General features: G+C 46.7%; 1 protein-coding gene across 9 annotated transcripts in view; it reads right to left on the bottom strand.

Moving 5' to 3' along the window:
• Positions 1-173: 173 nt before the first annotated feature.
• LOC105696673 (protein tyrosine phosphatase type IVA 1) overlaps positions 174-20,443 on the bottom strand; it is a 32,944-nt gene continuing 12,674 nt past the window's right edge. Inside the window, exons 1-6 of one of the 9 annotated variants that reach the window (XM_012419315.2) lie at positions 15,319-15,546; positions 6,403-6,736; positions 5,614-6,098; positions 5,391-5,522; positions 4,730-4,896; positions 174-4,564 (exon numbers count right to left, since the gene is read on the bottom strand). In XM_012419315.2, the coding sequence (XP_012274738.1) occupies positions 4,453-4,564; positions 4,730-4,896; positions 5,391-5,522; positions 5,614-5,730 (528 nt within the window). In that variant the 5' untranslated portion in view covers positions 5,731-6,098; positions 6,403-6,736; positions 15,319-15,546 and the 3' untranslated portion in view covers positions 174-4,452. Of the gene's footprint in view, positions 4,565-4,729; positions 4,897-5,390; positions 5,523-5,613; positions 6,099-6,402; positions 6,737-7,442; positions 7,556-8,875; positions 8,964-9,017; positions 9,140-9,725; positions 9,748-15,318; positions 15,547-20,443 lie in introns of those variants that run through there. The other 8 variants (XM_012419314.2, XM_012419322.2, XM_012419320.2 and 5 more) reach the window with 8 other exon arrangements.

Genomic DNA, 20,443 nt, shown 5'->3' with positions numbered 1-20,443 from the left:
ATTCCACCGGTTCGATCCCTCGCGGGAGACGGAAAAAAAAAAATATATATATATAATAAACCACAGAAAGCCTTATCACAAACGTTCCGCTCGTTAATTTTTTACCGTGAAGATTCGTCGATAACGTACGAGCGAATCGAGACGCGCGACGAACGTAAGATTCAAAAGAGGGCGTTTTTCGTTTTTTTTTTTTGAAGCTCGGTCCATGTTCTTCGGAAAGCAACAAAAAAGAAAAAAAAGAAGGGAAAAAGAACCACCGATGTCCTTAGCTTCGACACATCGCATTATACAACGGATAACGTAAGATACGCATAAAACAGGGGGTGCGATTGAGAGCGTCAGTGACAGAGGATCAATTAAAAAATACATCCATCGTATGTAATTATTTATAAACATAATTCAACTAAGGGTAATGGTTGTCCTATAAAGTTATTATTCGGTGTAGCGGATATCTAGGGATCAATAATGATTCATCTTTTCGATTTACGTGTGTCCCTTCGTCCCATCCTCTGGTAAAAAATATTGCAGTTACTTTTTCGTTTTGTTTCTCCCTCTCTCTCTCTCTTTCTCTCTTAATCCTTTGGAGACCTTACAAAAAAGGAGTGTGTATGTATCTCAGGCTTCGATTGCGTTTCGAGTCTGCGATCTCGGTGAATGTCGTAACTGGTATTCCTACATCTCATTTTCCCGATCGCACGCTTTCACTCTCTCTCTCATTCTCTCTCTATCTCTCCGTCAGTCGAAAAACTGATAGAAAGTACATTGCATCGATAATTGGGGAGCCCCCCCATACTCCGAAGAAATTAACGTACACATTGCGTGACAATTGAAAAATGCTTGCTGCATGATTTCGAGTAAAGTATCTCCCCTCCCTCGAATAGACATTAGACGAATCTCTAAAGTTACAAGTAGTCATCGATGGTAACAAAGGTGGGCTTAATAACTTCGTTAATCTTACACACGGAATTCCGGCGAACGGTGGACACGTCGTTCCCTCGAGATCGAAGAAACGAGGAAATATATATATATATATCGTAAAATCCCACACAAGTCGTATGTCGTTTCAACGGGTCCATTGTTTTACATTTATATATATGTACAGTGTGTGCCGTGCAGTTATCGATTAAGTCTTCGAATTCTCACAAAATTTATTATTCTTTTTTTTTCTCCTTTTTTGCGAAAATACACGGAATCAATATCGTCCTTGTAGAAAGACACTTTGGCCTTGGAAAATATACAGAGTTTAAAATCTTTACGAAATATATGCTCGCCACAGATATATTCACCGAAGAATCGGAGGTTGTTTACGAGAGATCTCTACCGTTTATACGTGCTCCTGCCCGTGTACGTCACTTTTCCTTTGTACAATTCATGGTTTATTGTGTATAATTCCTTTAACCTCCGTTCTCAATACGTTCGGGGCAATTTTCCTATGTGTGTATGGTACAACGTCGTCGTCTAAGCTGGAGACAAAAGGGAAGAGAAGGTGTTAAAACGCGTTCGAAGACGATATATGTCCTGCCAAATTAAGGGAGACCTCGAGACTTAAAACGCGATGTCCTACGACCTTAGCCTAAAGAAAGAAAATATTTCACTTTCATGCAACAATCCCACCGCTGTTTCTACCGTGAATTCCTGATCAAGCAAGGAAATTAACAATGGGATACTCTCAAGGCGTATTTTACAATGAGCGCATTCAGAGGAGACAACCGTTGAGTGATCGGTTAGCGCTCATCTGCTGAATGGGTACGTTCCCTCAACATGTTTACTGATCAGACCAATCAGATCGCATTTTCAGTAGAAATCGCAACATGTTCCCAACTCATCGGTAACCGCTTTTCTCCTCTGAATACACCCGATATCTAGTTGACCAAAGGACTGAAGAAAAAAAAAAAAAAAACAACGAAAACATTCGACAACGCGTCTTACCGAATTCTCCTCGGCAGAAAATAGTCGCGACTGGCCAACACACATTGCAACGAGACGTACCAATTCGACCAAACCAACGGCTGATAAAAATTGACAAGTAAAGGAGAACGTAAAAATATATAAAGCAAAACCCTCGATCAGGAAAACCAGGGTAATGTGCGTCCACCGATAGGGTTGTTATTAACACCAACCAGAAAGTCATTCTCGCCAAAACATTCACGTCCGATCGGCAGACAGGCGAACCGCGATCTAGATATTAAATTCTTTACCATTAGGAGTGAATTTTTACTATTTTTTGAACACAGTTTAGTGTGGCGCGCAGCATCACCGACAACTTTAAGAAAATCCATCCCCCCCCCCCCTCCCAGCTACCGTGTATTGGACGTGGCGTACAAAATCGTTAACAACACCGTAATGTAAAAAGGCGCAGTGCGTGGGCTTTGAAAAAATGTATCGAACGAAGGTTCCTCCCGAATTCCCTGATAAAAAACCGTCCCCTCCCCCCAAGGTAAGACAGCATGCGGCGAAACCCCTCCCAGCGTGTATTTTCTTAAAATTGTCGTTGAATCGCGATAAACGTGATATATATATATATAGCTCTGGAGTCGGAATTATCTCGCCTTCGTTTCGCAATTAGACTGTTTTTTCCTCGCTCAAGTTTAACGCAGAGTCCAAGTCGAATAAGAGATATAAGAACATCCATCGTTACGGCGAAGCCGCGGGAGATGCAACCTCCGGTCGTCGAGGCAGGTTTTTAAAAAAAGAAAAAGAAAAGTCCCCTTTACCTAACGCTGTCGAGGATTCCCTGATTAGACACGCACGGCGATGATACATCCTCCGTTAACGATCGTCGACGTAGCAGACTCTAAGGTATACGTGGTACATATCGTCCGCGCTACATACTCGGTTAAATGTAAACGCGCGTTGATAAAAAAGAAAAAAGAAAAAATACTGGACGCCGTAGGTTACAGTCAAGAGTTTGCAGGAACTGAACGCGCTGCTCGTTAAATGGTTAACACTTTGAGCCCGTTCGGTGATTAATATTATAAACACATTCGAGGCGATTCTTCGTTTGGACCTCGATCGCCGGTCGAGCCTTACGCGTATATCCTGGCGTTAAGCTGCGAGTAATAAATTAAATTATAAATAAGGACCCCTTTGTACATTGCGTGTCCGTCCGTTTAGCCGGCTACTTCAAATTGCATGCCTTAAGTGATTCTACGCAATTGAGAGCTAGGATTATAGAAGATCACAACGATGGAGTAGATATTCAGCTAGAGCTAGACGGTACGAGCTGTCCGACAGGTTAACGAGCACGAGAGTAATTCCCCGTTTCCTGGACCCCGGCCGCATACGGAACCGTCCCGGATAAAAGCCGCTTAACTTGGATCTTCTAACGATCTTTCCCTTGAGATAAGCCGCGAGGCGACCGTCGTATTCCGGGAAGGATGTTATAAAAAGAAAAAAGTCCTACCCCTTCGGGGAGCTTCTCCCACCTGGAGATCAAGCGGCTTTTATCTTATCCCTTTTATACGGCCTGACGTCAAACGGATTACTCGCGTTCGAACAGTTCGACACCTTGCCGTGTACGGGACACTCCACTACAACTTAACATTTTAACCGCAGTTGTCAAATAAAAAATCAATATCTATTAAAATATACGATTCACGCGCTTGCACACTCTTCACCTCTTTTTCCTTTTGCTTGGTTTACCTACTCGCTACGTACCTCCCAATTCTCTCGATTAAACTTAGGGAAAAAAAAAATTAAAAATGGATACACATCGAACGGGGCGGAGTTCCCCGGAATTTAAAAACATCCTAAATATGTATATATCAGGGACACGAGATAATGACCTATCGGTTTCGAAAAACCGTGGGGCTCAAAGTGTCACCAAGCGACGCAGCGCGTATTCATATTTTTTTTATATATATATCATACTCGCGACTGGACATCGCGGTCCGTCGCAAATTAAGTACCGATGCGGCAAGTAAAATCAGCCTTCGAGAGGTGTCCTTCTACGGACAATTTTTCCTAATCCCGTCCCTGGAGAGGCGCGACATGACAAATGCCCTATCGGTAAAAAGGTCAATGTAAGTTAACGGGTCCTCGACGATTGAGGGTAAAAAAAGGGGTTCAGTCGAAAGGCTGCACCCCGAAAATCCTCGACGAGCCTCCGATATTCACGTAATCGGGCTCGTTAAAAACATGGAGACGACGCGGGAATTCGTGTTAAGTTCCTGCCAACTGACCAAAAAGGTGAAACGGCCGGGAGAGTCGGACGGACCCTCTAAAAAGAGACATACCCGTTTCCGTGTTCGTGAGAAGAAAAAGAAAGAAAATCGCGGGCCTCGAACTGCAGCTTGCACTCCCATCGACTTCGCAGTCAAAAGTGTTTACAAATCGGTACGATACACGTCACATTTTTTTTTTTTGTTGTCCGGCGTGCAAACCTATATAATTACGTATACCAATTCAGTATTGATTAGTTAGTTGGTTGCAAGAGAAAAGAGTCGCTCTTGTCTACTGGACGCAACAGGAGTTCTTCTGTCCGTTCTTGAGCTTCAGCCGAGACTTGGGGCGGTATTTTTCCAGGTAGGCCAGCTGCTTGGCGTTGATGGCACCTCGTCTCTTCCTGGATAGAGAGCAGAAAAACCGCGATAAGCGAACCGCATTTAACCTCGGCTTAAGGACGCGTCGCCGTGAAATCTCCGAATCATTCGAAAGAGCTACGCGAACGCGTCGTTAAAACCCAAGGAACCACGCATGGGGTAAAACATATGGAAACATTAGCACGTACTCCCTGATAAGTGCCACTGCGTCTTCGTACTTGAGACCGAGCTCAATGAGGGCGAGTGCAACGAGAACCGGTGCTCTTCCGAGTCCGGCCACGCAGTGCACCGCCACGCATGCATCGGGCGTCTCGCGAAATCGATTCTTCAGCAACTCGAACCACTCGTCGACCACCTGTAACATATTTTTTTAACATTCGTATGAATACGCTAAACGGCCTTTAACTACTGGGAAGATTTAAGGTGAAGTGATGCCCCCTTCAAATCAGTCGATTTGGAAAGTCTATCAAAAGACGCATGACACTAAATGTGTTAAATAGGCTTCGTTGGAGTACGAATAATCCTTTGACAATTTCGCTGTAGGTTGATAGGACACGCGGTTTGTTTGACAAACCGTTGCGATTAGGCAGTAAGCTAAGACAAATGTTTGATCACAACTTAATGTAGCATTATTTTCCACGCTACCTCGGTTACGAGCTCTAGCTCCGAGTGTACATTCTGTCAGCAGATTTGACGAATGTATGTACACGTCGACTTTTGCAAGCTTCACCAGCCCACGGTACACATATTTAATAAGCTCAATAAGCATACTCAGAGAGGTAACCTTAACAAGCGTTCCGTCAACGAAACTGACAAGCGCTTATTCGTTCCCACCGTTTATATACTGACCTCGTTTGGCGGGAAAGTGCCATCGTCAAATACCAAGTCTATAACATTGATTCCCTCTCCCTTAAGTTCCTCAACTTTGTACGTTGGTTCGCAGACTCTAACCACTTCCTTCACGTTGTGCTTTTTCAGTTCCTGGAAAGATTGAAAATATTAACCATCGGTTAAAGACCAGAGCCAATAGATTAATTATTGATACGCATGAATGTGCATCGTGGAGACTTACTTGTATAAAGGTTTGGATAGTCTGATCATTGGGCCGATCAGTGATGAGGAACTTCATGTTTTTGTATTCGATCTCGGCGGGAGCCGGTCTGATGTCCTTCACCCTCATGTTGCTCATTTCCTTTTGACAGCAAGGGTTTAAAAAGTACGCCTCTCTCCTCTTGTTAATTTGTTCTTTCCTTTTGCCTCGGATCCTTTTATGCGACGTTCCGTTCTTTATCTCTTAACGACTGCACTGCGTTAAGCAACAAAGGCTAGATTCGACGACGTAGCCCATAGATGTCAGTCTTATAGTGTCGTTTTCGTTTAACTAATTGAATACTTGTTATTTTTATACAGAGGACAGAACAATGGGTTCACATGTAGACCTCGGGAAGGGTTTCTGGGGCGCGGACTTCGCCGAAGGGTTTGAAGACTACGTTACATTAGGCGGTCGTGATATGCGCTTGGTTCCCTCGTGGGGTCTTTGACTAATCGGAAGATAATCTGAAACAGAAGAGCATAAACACGTTATAATGTCAATTATATTCTCGAATGTTAGGAAATGATCTCTTGATTTCTACTGATTTCTGTCAAGCGAGATACAAAGACGAACCGATACGAAATGTAACTTTTCCTTTACTTAAGAAAGCTTCCGACTCGAGGTATTCGATTACTTATCAGCTTTGTTAATTTTGAAATCAATTTAATCGCAACTAGTCTTTATCTTACGGCATGGAATAAATTGAGCCGATAGTCATTACAAAGGGCACTGCGGTAAGTAAAAGAAAGAGGTGAGCAGTGAACTCACCTATTTGGCACTGGGTGCTCCTCTATTAGGTGCGCTCAGTAACTACAAGGCATACGATAACGTAAATTAACAATTGTTTCTTTAATAAATTCTCCTATGTTCTTGCGTGATGACTAGCTGATGATTTCACGAATCTCCAGTGATGATCTAGATATTTCCTAATATCCTTTCTCCTCTATTAAGACGTTTGCCTCCAGTTCTCTCTCCTTACTTTAACGGGTATCTAATTGGCTTTCGGAGCTGCGGGTGTGTCTCTCTATTTGTGTTGAGCCTGGCAGTACTCTGCGCTGTCCAGCTGAAACTCCATGTATGTGAGGATGCACTCACTAGGAAACTGCAAGCAAACCAAGAAACAAAAGCACGTTATTATCGTTGCCTTCCAAAACACGTTACGTTAAACCACAACTCGATAAATCTTCCTAAAGATAAGCTACGTTTTACAACGCCTTAATAAACCGAGTCACAAAATATTCTTAACGGAAGCATAAATGTGCAACCAGTCTTCGGACGACATACTTTATTCTTGTATGTGGAACATGGCCCGAATACCATTGCCCTCGCACATTTGTACCAAATACTCGATCCACAAATACTTTGCCACCTTTATGGAGTGGACCAAAGGCACATATCCTCTCAACTTCACTCGACACAGCAGTCCCTCGAACGTTTCGAAGCAAAACTCCCTTCCAAAGTGTGATAACCGAAGAACACACCTCATTAATTCCGCTCCAAGGAGTACACAATCTCCATAAGTGATATCGCCCTCGGAACGCAGAATCTAAGAGATTGGCACGATTTTAACGTACTAAGCGTCGCTTGCCCAAGTCCCTCGGGCACGGGAAGAGGTTATGTTTACAAGGTCTCGGAAGGCTCCTGCGAAGAGATTCCCCAAAGATCGTCGTAGGGCTCGCTCGGGTGAATAATGGGTACCTTGTCGGCGGCAATCGGCCGAGGGCTAATTCGGGCGCCCGAAGAAGTTATTTCGGTGGTGTTTACACGAGGAAAACAATGGCAGGCTTTCGAGGCGAGCGTGCACGTACCTGTCCCAACCCGGCGCCAATTCTCACGGACGGCGAATTCGCGGGAGCGGAATGGGCGCGATCCCCCGCCCTGGTACGCTCTACATATCGCGTGACAAATTTCCGACGTCGACACGGTCAATCCTCAGACCCGATGATGCACGCCGAGAACCCGAAGCCTCTCGCCGAAGAGAAAACTCGCGCCGGCACGCGGGTCTCCCTCCGTTCGCCGGTGTCGGCGCGCGCCACGCCGCGGCGGAAAACAGAAGCGCGAACGGGCCTGCAGGACAAGACGGAGGGAGAGAAGAAAAGCCATCAAAAAGGTTGTCAGAGCGAGAGAGAAAAGATCATCGAAGGGGTCGTAACAGCAAGAGAGAAAGAGAGCTTTTCAAGAAGTAAAGAAGAGAAAATTGGTTAGATATTTAAACCTATCAATGGGCATCTCGAGTCATCACTCAGGGTACAAATTTATCCGTTACATTTTCAATATTTTGAAATTAAGCAACCACTCCTTACGTCCTATCGAGCACATCGAGTGTTACACGGAACGCCGATACATCGATACTTCGAAGATGTACAAATTAAGAACTGCGTTTAAATTCGTGCCTCACTTAAGCTGCAGTTCCGATTGGTTCTTTTTATCCTCGACGCGTTGACGCGTCGCGCTCTGTGCGACATTGCCGCGTTTCATTGGAATTCCTGCTTTACGATAATTCTAGAGCTATCTCGCGTCAATGTTTTCCCGCGAACGTCGGCCGACAAGGGTGGTATGTAAGATCAATAATACGAACGCTTTTGCGAGTAAGAGGGAGAGGAAAGAAAAGGGGGAAAAAAACGAGGAAATTCCGTAAAACCGATTAAACCCACACGGCCCCGAGTCACGGGCGAACAAAACCGAGGTCCGTCGCGGACTCGAAAGAAAAAAGTACCTTGCCGTTCGAAACGGCAACGGCGTTTTTTCAGTGACCTTTTCGGCCTCCACTAAATGATCAAACCACCTCGCTCGTCTACAGATTTCGTGTCCACGGGTTCACGCGTCGAGTCACGATTCGAGTCAACCGTGTATATCAATCAGCCCGAGTAATTTTCATTGTCACTCGACTAATCGGCACGAAACGAATGTGTATTCCAATCGTGAGAGCGAGACCGAGTAACCTATTCGTACCGAGACGCTAACCGCGCGTTATTCATTTACTCAAGTCGTTATTATTCGACTCGTTTTACTCGCCATCTTGCAACAGACCATACTCGCCGCGTCGCACGTATGCAGACGGGAACCAATTAATATTAAAATATTAAACTCGTTTCCCCCATAAAATTAAGGTTCTCAAGGGACAATTATATTCCGTCGACTGGACCGTGTTAATTAATCCGCGGTTCCCCACCTAAATGATATGCATGGACAACAGATGACATAGAAATCGAATCTCAGCCGGGGCAGGATTAATATTTACATGACAGCGTCGGTGAGAATTCCTTTCCGTTTCCCGCGGCACGTGTCAGGCTTCTACGGGTCGGGATTCCGCGGAAAGTCGGGGAAAAAAAAAAAAAAGAAAAATACCCCGAGAGAGAATCCGAGAGAGAAGTGGGAGTTACCTTCGGGCTGTCCGAGGACGCAGGACTTAATTGCGAATCTCGTGCGGCGCACTGCCGGGATTACGTAACTCGCCGGGTGGCGGCGCAGCGATCGGGAGTCGCGAAATCAAAGGCGCCACGTATGATGGACGGCACGCGCCGAACTTTTGAGCGACGCGTCGGCGTAGCGGCCAGGGGATAGTTGAAATAGTTGGCAGGAAGAGAACGCGGTAGAGAGAGCACCGCCGGTCGTCGAGGCGCCTCCTCAAGGACGCGTCGACGATAACTCGACGTAGTCAGCTGACCGAGAAAGTAATCACTCGGTGGAGACGTGACTTATCAAAATACATTTCGGTTGAGAATATATATATATATATTTTTTTTTTTCCCAAGAGAGCGCAGGTACCAAGGGGCCTGTGCGTACTTACGCCCTAACACTAGAACGACCGGCAGAATTTTTTTTTTTGTATAGGATGAGCCATTTGAAACAGGTCGTTTCGACCCTTTCTTGATAGTTCTAGTGTTAAGACACTTTGGAAAATTCCGGCATTGTATACGTAAGAGTGGACGGTGTTAGCGACTCCCACGCAGTGTATACACGTTTACAGAGGCGGCTCTAGGTTCGGCGGGATTATTTTTAACCCCTGCCCCGCGAATAGTTAACCGTGACTACCGCAAGGCGGCGGAAAACAGTAATTGACCGTCAGGGCAACATATCGGGCTGCATACCTTATAATTTAAACATGTCGATGTGCGGCACTCGCGTGTCTATTTTCAGAGGCCGCCACGGCTGGGAAAATCCGAGAGACGGTGGGTATTTTAAAATAAACGCCCGTCTCAATTCTTTTAGCCTTCGCTCTCAAGGCCACCTCTAGTCGCCGACGTCGGGAGGGATCTAAGAAGCACTCGGGACAAACTTTGCGACTCGAAAAGGGGAGACTTACACCGACGAGTAACGACTTCCAGAGAAAGTGGCCGAAGGAAACCCCATATCCGGAGGAGCTGTACCCCCCACCACTGAGCGAGTCCCAAAGTCGAGGAGGGGACTGGATGCGCGCGCAGCCAAGCCGCGCTCCGATTGGTCGACCCCAGGCCACGTGATCGAGGAGAGCGCACGGCGGGGAAATTTAAACTACGCCCTATACTTCCAATACTTTACATAACCTAAGACCTTTTTTAATTCCACTTCAATGATTTATGCCCTCCTTTCGACGTTGTACGTCCTACTCAATATGAATTAAGCGCAGTTTTATGCCTAGAAGTGGAGGAAATGGAAATAACCGCCACTTTCAATTGTCTAATAAAAAATTGTACGATAAAAAATCTCAACTCGGCACAAGCAAAGCCGAAGTGGCATTTCTTTTCGGTAAAGACATCCCGCTTTCGACAGAGGTACCCGGGATATTGGCAGGGACGAACTCGCGGAAACGTTTCAACTATTCGAGACGCAACACGTCACTTACGCGTGGGTAATCAAAGGGTATCACGAGAATCTATTTCGGTGATTCGATAAGCGGATGCACCTGACTTTTCTGCGCACGAATTTTATTAACAAAGTCGGGAGGGGAGTACGACGTCGATAGTGGGTGGGTACTATCGTCGTACGTCGCATGTCGTACGTCGGCGCTGATTTTGGCACGGACCTCCGCCGCGATGTCAGGTATGCCAAAAAAAATATAAAAAACTCCAGATCCCCCGAGTAAACCTGGTGATAATTTCCGATATTGTATTTTTGGTCCGACAGCTGTTTTAAAGGCGCCACAGAGAGCTGCGCAGGTCGCGCGCTTCCGCGTTACGCCAGTCGGTCGTAATTGTGTTTACTATTCCTCAATAAGTACCGACTACCGCTGTCTAAGCCATGAACGACATCCAAACGAATCTCACAAAAGAATCCCGCAGGATGGTCACCTAGTAAATTCAACAGGAGAGAGAAAAAAAAATCACTTTCGACCTCCGGTCGCTCTGGACAACGCGACGCGCGCCTTCGCGTGCTGATCCAAACCAAAAAGCAGCCTACCGCTTCCCCCGTGCATAATATAGAAAACTTCTCCCAGTAAAAATTCCTCGTCACGACATGCTGCGCAACTTTTGTCCGAGACGTTTTTCGATATCGTGGACCGTTGACGAAAAAAAAAAATCTATTCCGAGCACACGAGGTACCTGTTGTACCGCTACACCGCGCGCGCGCCCCCGTGGACGGCCATTTTGAACGCCAACAATTAGCACTCCGAGCTCTCGTTACAACCGTTTCTTCTGCTCTTTTTTTTTCCCTCGCAATCGGTTGACCTCAACACGATCATACGTCCACGGTGGCATTGCGAATGAAATCGTTAACATGGCACATGCAGCGAACACCGGACATGGATAATTTTTTTTTTTCGAGAATTTTGCACACTCCCTTTCTTTAAATCGATCACGCGGGCCGAATCGAAAAATTGTCGGCATTTGTGGCATTTCGGGGAATTACCCTCGACAGCCCACTATAACTGGGAATTTATGGCGGGCCTTTACGGGATTTACCGGGTTATCAAGGGGCCCGTAAATTACCGTGAAAAAAAGGCTCGAAACTCGCCTAATCAACCCGTGCTTAACTATTGTGCCACTCGAGGAGTGCCTTAATTCGCACAATTCGACTCAGTTAATGCGACCGAGGACACTCAACAGGTACGATAGTCCCCAAGAGTCGTGCCCAGCACTCCTTATCGGAATCCAGTTTCCCTCCTCTTTTCCCTTCGTAATTACGATTCGCATGAAATGCGCACCGAGCGGGACTAAAATCGAATCCAATTAACGCGTTCCGCCGGGCAAACAATAATCTTGCGAAATAAATGACCCACGGGTCAAGAGGGGTTGAAATGCGCTAAAATGATCCGCAAGTGCAATTACAACATCCGGCAGCTTCCCGAGAGAAAACTTTAATCCTACACTGAATCTGCTTAATCTACACTGAGAAATGAATTTCATAGAACCAAAGAAATATTTTGTTAATTCAAGGAATTACTTGACAAACTCGAATAAACTGGATGCAACATTTCTTCAGAATTTCATTTATCCTAGTAAAATAATTCCCTGAATTAACAAAATATCTCTTCGGCTCAATGAATTCTTTTCCTCAGTCTAAGTAATCCCCCTTTTCACCTTACTTCAATCTGACTCCATTTTATACGACCTACATAATATTGTACTAATTAAGTCCCGCTTTAAGCATGTAAATAGAGGTTATGATACCCATGAAATTGCATTTTTTCCCAATTTATTTGACACTTTATAAATTTTATGTATATATAAAAAATTAAACTTATGGTGCGCCTAGTTCGGAGGAAATTCTCATAGACAATGGACCCCTCAGATTTCACTGCCGTATCACCTTAAGGCCTTTTACGTAGGATCAGAATTTTGACTCGAATTCAGCCTTCCTTTTCTACATTCGCTATCTGTGCCGAATAATGACACACGGGATAAGTGCCTTATCTTTCTGCCGAATCGAATCGACACGATTAATTGGATTAGGCCCTCTCTATCGAGCGAAAGTTGCGACACTCGTTCATGCCGTTAAAACTCGCGTTATTTCGCGGAACGTTATAAATAAATTTCTTTCTAGAATGGTTCTTCCGACTCCCCGGCGGTCGCACGTGACTACACGAGGGTGATAATGTCAGATGATTAACGCAATAGCTCTACTTACGCACGACACACGTTTACGTACCCATTCTTAATTACCAGCCTAGAGGAGCGGTTATTTGCCGCTCCTTATCAACACATATCATAATCAACTTCCCCGCGAATAAGTACTCTTAAATAATATCAAATACATGTAAGATATCCATACCACAAAGAAAAGCAATTTTAAGTACATTTAAATCGATCCATTACATATCATTACTAATTTTTATCTCTTATCGTTTTTTTTTTAATTTTAGAATTCACAGTATCGACCGCTGTGTTCGCGTGTCGTAAGCTTCTGCGACTTTGCTCCATCTTAATTGTACTTTCTGCATTAACTCCGATTGTCCAGTCTCGCATATCTTGTACAAATTTTCCAAACGTCATTACAAAAAAAAAAAAAAAATGGAAATCCCGTTCTTCGCCTCCCCGGATACCTAAAATCTGTACACGGCGCTCCACCATTCAGGAATGACGAGGCTTAGATCGCGAACTTTGAGGCCATTAATCCTGGAACGATTCGCGGTTTCCTTGTATGAACATATCGCGCCGATGAGTCAGTCAAAGTTACACGTATAGCGTCGTGACGCTTGGGCTCACGTCGGGGAATGCAAAATTCTCGCATAATGAATAACATTCATGCATCGAAAGAGGCCTCGTAATTCGTAAACGGTCAGTAGCTTGGAAACATCGCCGCGAGCCGCCGTTATCAATAAGCCGGATAAAAAAAAAAAGAAAAATAGAAATTCGCATTTCGAGGCCCCGCGAACGCGCGACCGTTATCGGCGATTTCGGCGTCGCCTCGAAAGTTACACTTTCAAGGCACTGGAATACAGGAATGCGACTTTAAATCGACATCCGAGGTTATCTAGCGGTGCAGGGTATCCCGCCTTTGGAGGAATGTATCAGTCCAGCCCTGGAATGGAGATACCCGCGAGCAATCTTGACGCCGCGACCGATATCGCGTCGAGATAATCCGCCGTGATTAGACCGGGCACCGCGGACCGAAACGGGTAGGCATTTTTCCCACCTCGAAGGAAACCCCGACGAGCGTCCAAGTAACCTTAGACAGGTCGTTGCGTAAGGTGTGTGCGTCCCTAGCGACCGCAAATGCCCGAGCGAAAAAAAAAAAATTCATACACGCACATAGGTAACGCGTACAGGGTGTGACGGAATTCCCGACCGCGGCTTAGACATATCGCAAACAGGGTTTAAAATCAAGTAGAAATGTCCTGTACGATATTTCTCTACGATGCTACATTCGCCTGGAATAATTAATTGAAAAATAGCCAACCAGGCGCGCCGAGGGACGGAGCGCGGAGGGTGTCACATGCCGCGCGGCGCGTCGACGCGTCAATTTCGTTGCAATTACCAAGAGAATCATGCATCGTAGAAAAAATTAAAAAAAAAAAAAGAAAAAATAGTACGGGACATTTCGTTCCAGTTCATTTCAAAGAAGTTCGCCACTGTGCAAACCATGAGGCACGAATTCAATCGTACCTTGCACACAAGGCGAGGAGAAAAATATAAAAACCCCAACGCGTCTTGTAACAATCTAGAAAATCATGATATTGTTTATTACTCCTTTGAAACTCCCACTGCTACATTTTTCTTTCCTTCGCCCTGTATCTCTCCAATGATTCCCCTCGACGAATTCGTGCCGAGTGGCCATTCATTATTTCGCAAAACGATAATAACTCATTTTCTTTTTCCCCTTTTCAATTAATTAAACCCTGGTCATGCTCTGCCACCGATCTTAAAATTCCGCGACTCTCACATCTTATCGTGTGATATAATTATATATTTATTATATGAATTCTTATCCTCGGTAAGTGCGTCGGAAGATTAAAAACGCGAATGGCCCTCTTCCCCAAAATACTGCCCCATCAATCTCGTCCCTTTTCGGAGTCTTTCTCGAGTAATTACTAAACATTTCTGCCCCCTGGTAATTAAATCGCCCTGAAAGTAACGCGATTTTTCTCTCGTTAATTTCGCGCCGCCCTGGAGAGCCGTTTCCCCTCGCGTTGAAAATTTCCCGCGAGACCGGACTTTAAAATTAAATTAAAAAAAACTCGAAACAACAAAAACAAGGAGAACCGCTTTCGGAAATGCGACGCAGCGTCTCCTTCGTCGGTTTCAACGTCAATAGTAGGAATTGCATTCTACGTGGTTCAATTAAGTCGATACACGCAGACCGACGCAAGTCTTCACATGTACGTAGTTAACAGGTCGTCGGGGTTAAATACAACAGTAATTAGCGGCGAATCAATTGCCGTCCCTGCAATCAGTCTCGAGCAACAGGTAACTTTCAACGAGTCCATTATTCTCCCGATGGTCATCTCCAGGAATTTCCTGAGAGAGTGATCATTGTTAAGTGTTCTTTTTTTCAACATTTCTGAATTTCAAACACGAATTATAGTAAATTGACCGGAATGAACAACAGAGTCATGTAATAAAAAACCGCGTATGTTCTATAGACGTAGTAATGCAAAACATGACCGAAGGATATTAACATTAAATATCTAGAATGATTAATAACAAATCCATCTCGAGTTTTTATCCAAAAGGTAGCTCTACTCTTGTTTTGCAAATGTATACCATCTCTTACTAACGGGTATCAGGAGGTAAAACGAGAAAAATAAAGAAAAAAATGAAGTACCTCAATGTCATCGGACAAAGGGAAGACAGATGCAGGCACGGCAGGGCCGGTCGAGGTTTCGTCCTCTCAAGAGGCACGAGAGCACTTCGGCACACACACGCACAGAAGCAACGAGACCGCTTCTATCCCAGAGGAAGGAAGGAAAAAAGCCTCAACTCGCGGACTATCGAGAGACAACTACCATCGGAGCGATCACATCGTACACTCGAGGCGACGCAAGCGACACTGCCGACCTCTCGCGCCGCGCGCCAGTCCCAGGCCGCGCGGCCGGGCAGCTGGGGGTGGGGAGAGCGTGGGACGAGGACGGATAGATGCGGGAGCCATTCGTTAGAGGGAGAGAGCAAGGGGTCACCGGTAGCGGGAATACCGAGGGAGGGGGAGAAGGCGTGCGTCAGGCGAGGGCGGAGAGGCATGCGGGCGGCAGGCTAGAGAGAGAGCGCAGAAAGCGGGAAAAATGAGTGGGGTAAGGCGTATGTCGGACGAAGATGGACAGATGCGCGGGCCGTTAATTAAAGAGAGAGGGCAGAGAACGGGAAACGGAGGAGTGGGGGAAGCCGTGCGTCAGCCGAGATGCGTGAGTCGGAGCAACGGAGTGGGTGCGAGAGAGAGGGGACTAGGAGCGAGCGGAGGGAGCGCCGCGCGTGGTAAAGGTGGCAACCGATTGAATCGCGGCGGTCGGCCGCGCTCGTGTTACCTCCCCGTTTCGCTCTCGGCGAAACTCGAGGCCGCGGTTTGAGCGCGGCCACCTGACCGTAAATAAGAATGACTTTCGGCCCGACGGAGAAAAAAAGAGCGGTGAACGGGAGGCCGAAAAATTCGCCATGCCTCGGGAGAGAGAAATTGCGACGTGCATCCGGCGACCACGTGGCCGAGCGCGTGCGAGACGAAGACGGGCGTATACGCCGCCGCTCGAGAGGGAGAGAGAAGGCGACAGGGGATCCTCGCGAGACGCGGGACGGATTGCACTCGCGCGTTTCCCACCGAGAAGCTCGAGACCGTCGTCGGACTACGTGGACGAGCTTTGCAAACTTTCGCCTATCCATATGTTTCTATGACCTTTGGTCTCCGTTTCTCGGTTTCCCAAGAACGCCGTTCTCCCTCCACGAGTTCCCCGACTTGCGAACGGTTACGAAGAGCCGATTCATTGGTAAAGACGGGATTACGAATTTCGAACGCATTACTCTTTCACGTTAATCCTTTCTACACGGCTACGCCTACCGCCAGAATGCTAAAAAAAAAATCTATAAACAAATTTAATAAAAAAGTTGAAATTTCATGATATTCAGGACCGCCCTTACACCCTCCACATTTATATTGTAACGTTTGAATCGACTCGGTACACCCAGTTTGGAGGTAAATTTCATTAACGAGAACTCTTTGACGCCACTTTCATATCACCTTAACGTGGCCACATTAACCGGTAGTATCGAAGGGGTAAATTTACCCCTAAGAACCCGGGACACCGTGAAGGTTAATAATCAATCGACGTTGAATAAGAGCACGGCCGCAGTGGAGGATCGGAGTGGCCATGGCGCATGCAGCGCTACGTCCCTTCTCATTTTTCACCCCACCGGGAAAACCCGGGCGAGTCGGAGCGAGAGGGAGGCAGATAGGTCGAGGAATGGCGGTAGAAAGGGACGAGGTTCATGGCGTGACGGTCGCGTAGAATCTGGGCCAGCAGTAGCGTCGACCGAAATAGCACGGCGTCGAGACGGTTCCCCTCCTGCGCCTTCCCCCTCCCCTCACGGGCTGTCACACACGGAGTTCAGTGACGTCACGAAAGCCTTTCCCCTGGATCCGCGACGCGCCAATCAATGGACTCGAGCGTCGCTTCGACACCTTCCGTTAGAGCCGCCTCAACGAACATTTCCTACATATTAAATACCCGATAAATTCTCTACTTGGATATTTTTCCGACTAATTAAGTGGGACTTTAGGGTATATATGGAGTTTCTTAGTTTCTAATACGATTCGTTAATGCGAGAAAGAACCATGAATGGCTTCCCGGGGTCCGGCGTGCATACGCCCAGTGCACCCGCTCTCATCGATTCTCTTTTCCCGGAATAATATACCCTTAATCGTTTCCGCGAAGACTTCGATGAGCGATGTGTAATCCCTGCAGGCCTGGATATCACTCCCACGCGTCCGGCTCGTTGCCGTTACTTTACACGCCCCATGAGACCCGATGCAAACGGTATTGCGCTCATAAATGCGGAGATAATGGAGAAACAAGGCTAACTGCGAGCCTTTGTATCCTTCTTGAAGAAACCTCAGGCTTTGAAACGCCTACGGAAATCTCAGTGGACATTCCATTTTATCGCGACATCGTTTGCGGGGCCTTTTTGTCGGAATCGTGAATAGGGGGATGATTACATTCGAAATCGGCTTAACTGTCGGCTGCTCGGGGAAATTTTCTCAAAGCCTGCAGGTATGCGAGAACTTGAGGAAACCTCGATTCTTCTCCTTTAAGGGGGCTCGAGGGCCGTAAATCGGATGATTAGGGATTCCTACCTGTTGGAAGTTTCCTTTACCTGGATAGGTTAAGGTCGAGGTAGGGAAATTCGAGTTTCCATGGGAAGTCACGTTTAGGGTGCGGCCTGGAACCTTGCAGAAAACTCGCGAAATCGCCTCTATAACTATAATGCACGATACCTGAATATCGAATTGACGTTAAATTATCACAGCTTGTTTTTTATACCGAGCAGTGTATTTTAACGCGGACGTCGAAAATCGAGGGCTTCTCAACGTCGATAAACATGTAGGTTCAAAAGTCAATTTCGAAACGTGCGAAGCATACGTGGTTATCGGATATGCCCAATTTTGACATTTAATTACCACAGTTTTTTTTTTCTAGCAATGTATTATAGCGCGGACGTCGAAAATCGAGGGATTCTCAACGTCGATGAACATATTGGGTCAAAAGTCAATTTCGAAACGTGCGAAACATACGTGGTTATCGGGTATGCCCAATTCTGACGTTGAATTACCTCGGTTTAGTATTTTATTTAACAGCAGTTTATTTTAGCGCGGACGTCAAAATTCGGGAGATTCTCAATGTCGGTAAACATGTTGTGTCAAAAGTCAATTCCTATCCTCGAGCCGGACTGGCCAGAGCGCCAAGAGGGAAGTTATTTTCCGCACGCCTCGTTCGCGTAGGATGAAAATCGTTTTTCCCTAAAGCACTTAGCGTCACCCACGAGTACTTCCGGGGAATAATGAATTTTTACGCGTTCCCCGACCTGCCCGAACCCGTCGGCCAGGTAAGGAGAGCTGGAAAACGGCCGAAGAGGGCAAGCCTCAGGTGTTGGCATAGTCCTTTCAGGGAATCTCGACAACGAGTTTAGGGCCGGGACCCTAATTCACCGTTGGGCATCCCAGGTCGGTCCACGGAAGCGGCATTCTCGAGACGGTAATCCTTGACTTTGGGCCCAGGGACGGAATTAAACCCTCGTAAATCCGTCGGCTTGGCGGTGCGGATTTCGGGGGATCGCTCGAATCGGTAGCCCGAGGGTCAAGGCCGATTATTTCCCCAGAGGGTATAAAAATAAATACCAAAATGGAGGAAGAAAGGGGCCGCTCATGGTCGGATCGTTTCAGCCCGACGGCGACGAGGTCGACCCTCGGAGGTGCCGCCACGCGTCTCCGGGTCCCCGATAAGCAAAGTCGCGCGATCGGGAACCGAGGGGTCCCTCTCGCTTCTTTAAATCCTATCTGACCCTCACCCCGTCGCGTGATACCAATCCGCGTTGCGGGTCAAGGTTAGATATTCACGCTCGATCGGTTTCGAGAAGCGAGACGTTTCCTCGAGGAAATGGCGTTCCATTAAAATAAGGTTCAACATGGCGGCGCGACCCCTTCTTAGACCCTAAACATCTAGACTTGAAAACTGAAAATGACTGACAAACGGCGTCGAAAACTGGCGTCGAAAAATGCCATTGAAAACTGATATTGATAAATGACACCTAAAAATGACGATAACAGAAAGGCGAGTATTATGTGTAAGTTAAAGAAAGAATGCAATTCGCTATATACCGCCGTAAGATTAAGAGAGATGGAGAGACGATTACAGCGCCAATATGGCGGTCCAATATGGCGGCGCGACCCCTCCTTAGACCCTAAACATCTAGACTTGAAAACTGAAAATGACCGACAAACGGCATCGAGAAGTGGCGTCGAAAACTGGCGTAAAAAAATGCCATTGAAAACTGGTATCGATAAATGCCACCTAAAAATGACGAAAACAGAAAGGCGACTATGTGTAAGTTAAAGAAAGAATGCAATTCGCTATATACCGCCGTAAGATTAAGAGAGATGGAGAGATGATTACAGCGCCGCCATCCGTTGGTTAACGTACTATTTATCGAGCATCGAATATACATATCCTTCTGGGTTTCTATGGAGACTTCGGAATTCTTTGGTGCCCGTCATCCGGTTGCACCAGTCGCGTGCGGCGCCCTCTCTCGCTCATTGCGTATTCCACGTGGAGGCGCGCTTGGCGGCGTCAGGTGAGGACGCGTCGCGTGGACCCCCGGGTCCATATCCCCCTTGTGTCCGGTCTTAAAAACGCGGAAGTAGGCGGCGACCTTGCAGATACCGTAATCGCGACTCGCCGTCGCCCGATCCGAACGACTTTTCCAGGAATATTCCAGACTCGATCGTCCGGAGCTTTGATCGACCACTCGACGACACGTGTCGAGTTATACCGTGTCTAATCGAGCCGCTCGCAACCAGTATCCCCTAACCTAGAAATCCACCATAAAACGGCATCCGCGAGGGTTTCCGGCCCACCGGAGCGTTCACGGCGAGCCGTTTGATCCGGCAGGAAATTCGACATTGGTTTCCCAGTGACGTCATCGGCGAGTATCGACCCCGGCGGTGGGCGGCGTGACGTCACGAAAGCCGCGGTGACGTCACGCGGATACTCGGCGCGAGGGGGTGGGGAGCCTTAAAAAGAGGATAGGGTGGAAACGGAATCGCGAGAAATACGGATCTTTCGATGGATGCCAATTCGGCGTGAATTTCAACGCGATCTCGATATGAAGCCACAGTTGGTTGCATCCGAGAATCCGAGCTTGTACAAGCTGAAACGAAATTCCCGACTCGCCCTGTGCGCGGCGCGTCAACG

Source organism: Orussus abietinus, unplaced genomic scaffold, assembly GCF_000612105.2.
Source record: "Orussus abietinus isolate OABI.00-Male unplaced genomic scaffold, Oabi_2.0 scaffold23, whole genome shotgun sequence".
Taxonomy (NCBI): Eukaryota; Metazoa; Arthropoda; class Insecta; order Hymenoptera; family Orussidae; genus Orussus; species Orussus abietinus.
The sequence above is the reverse complement of the archived record's forward strand: the minus strand, read 5'-3'. Positions and strand labels throughout refer to the sequence as shown.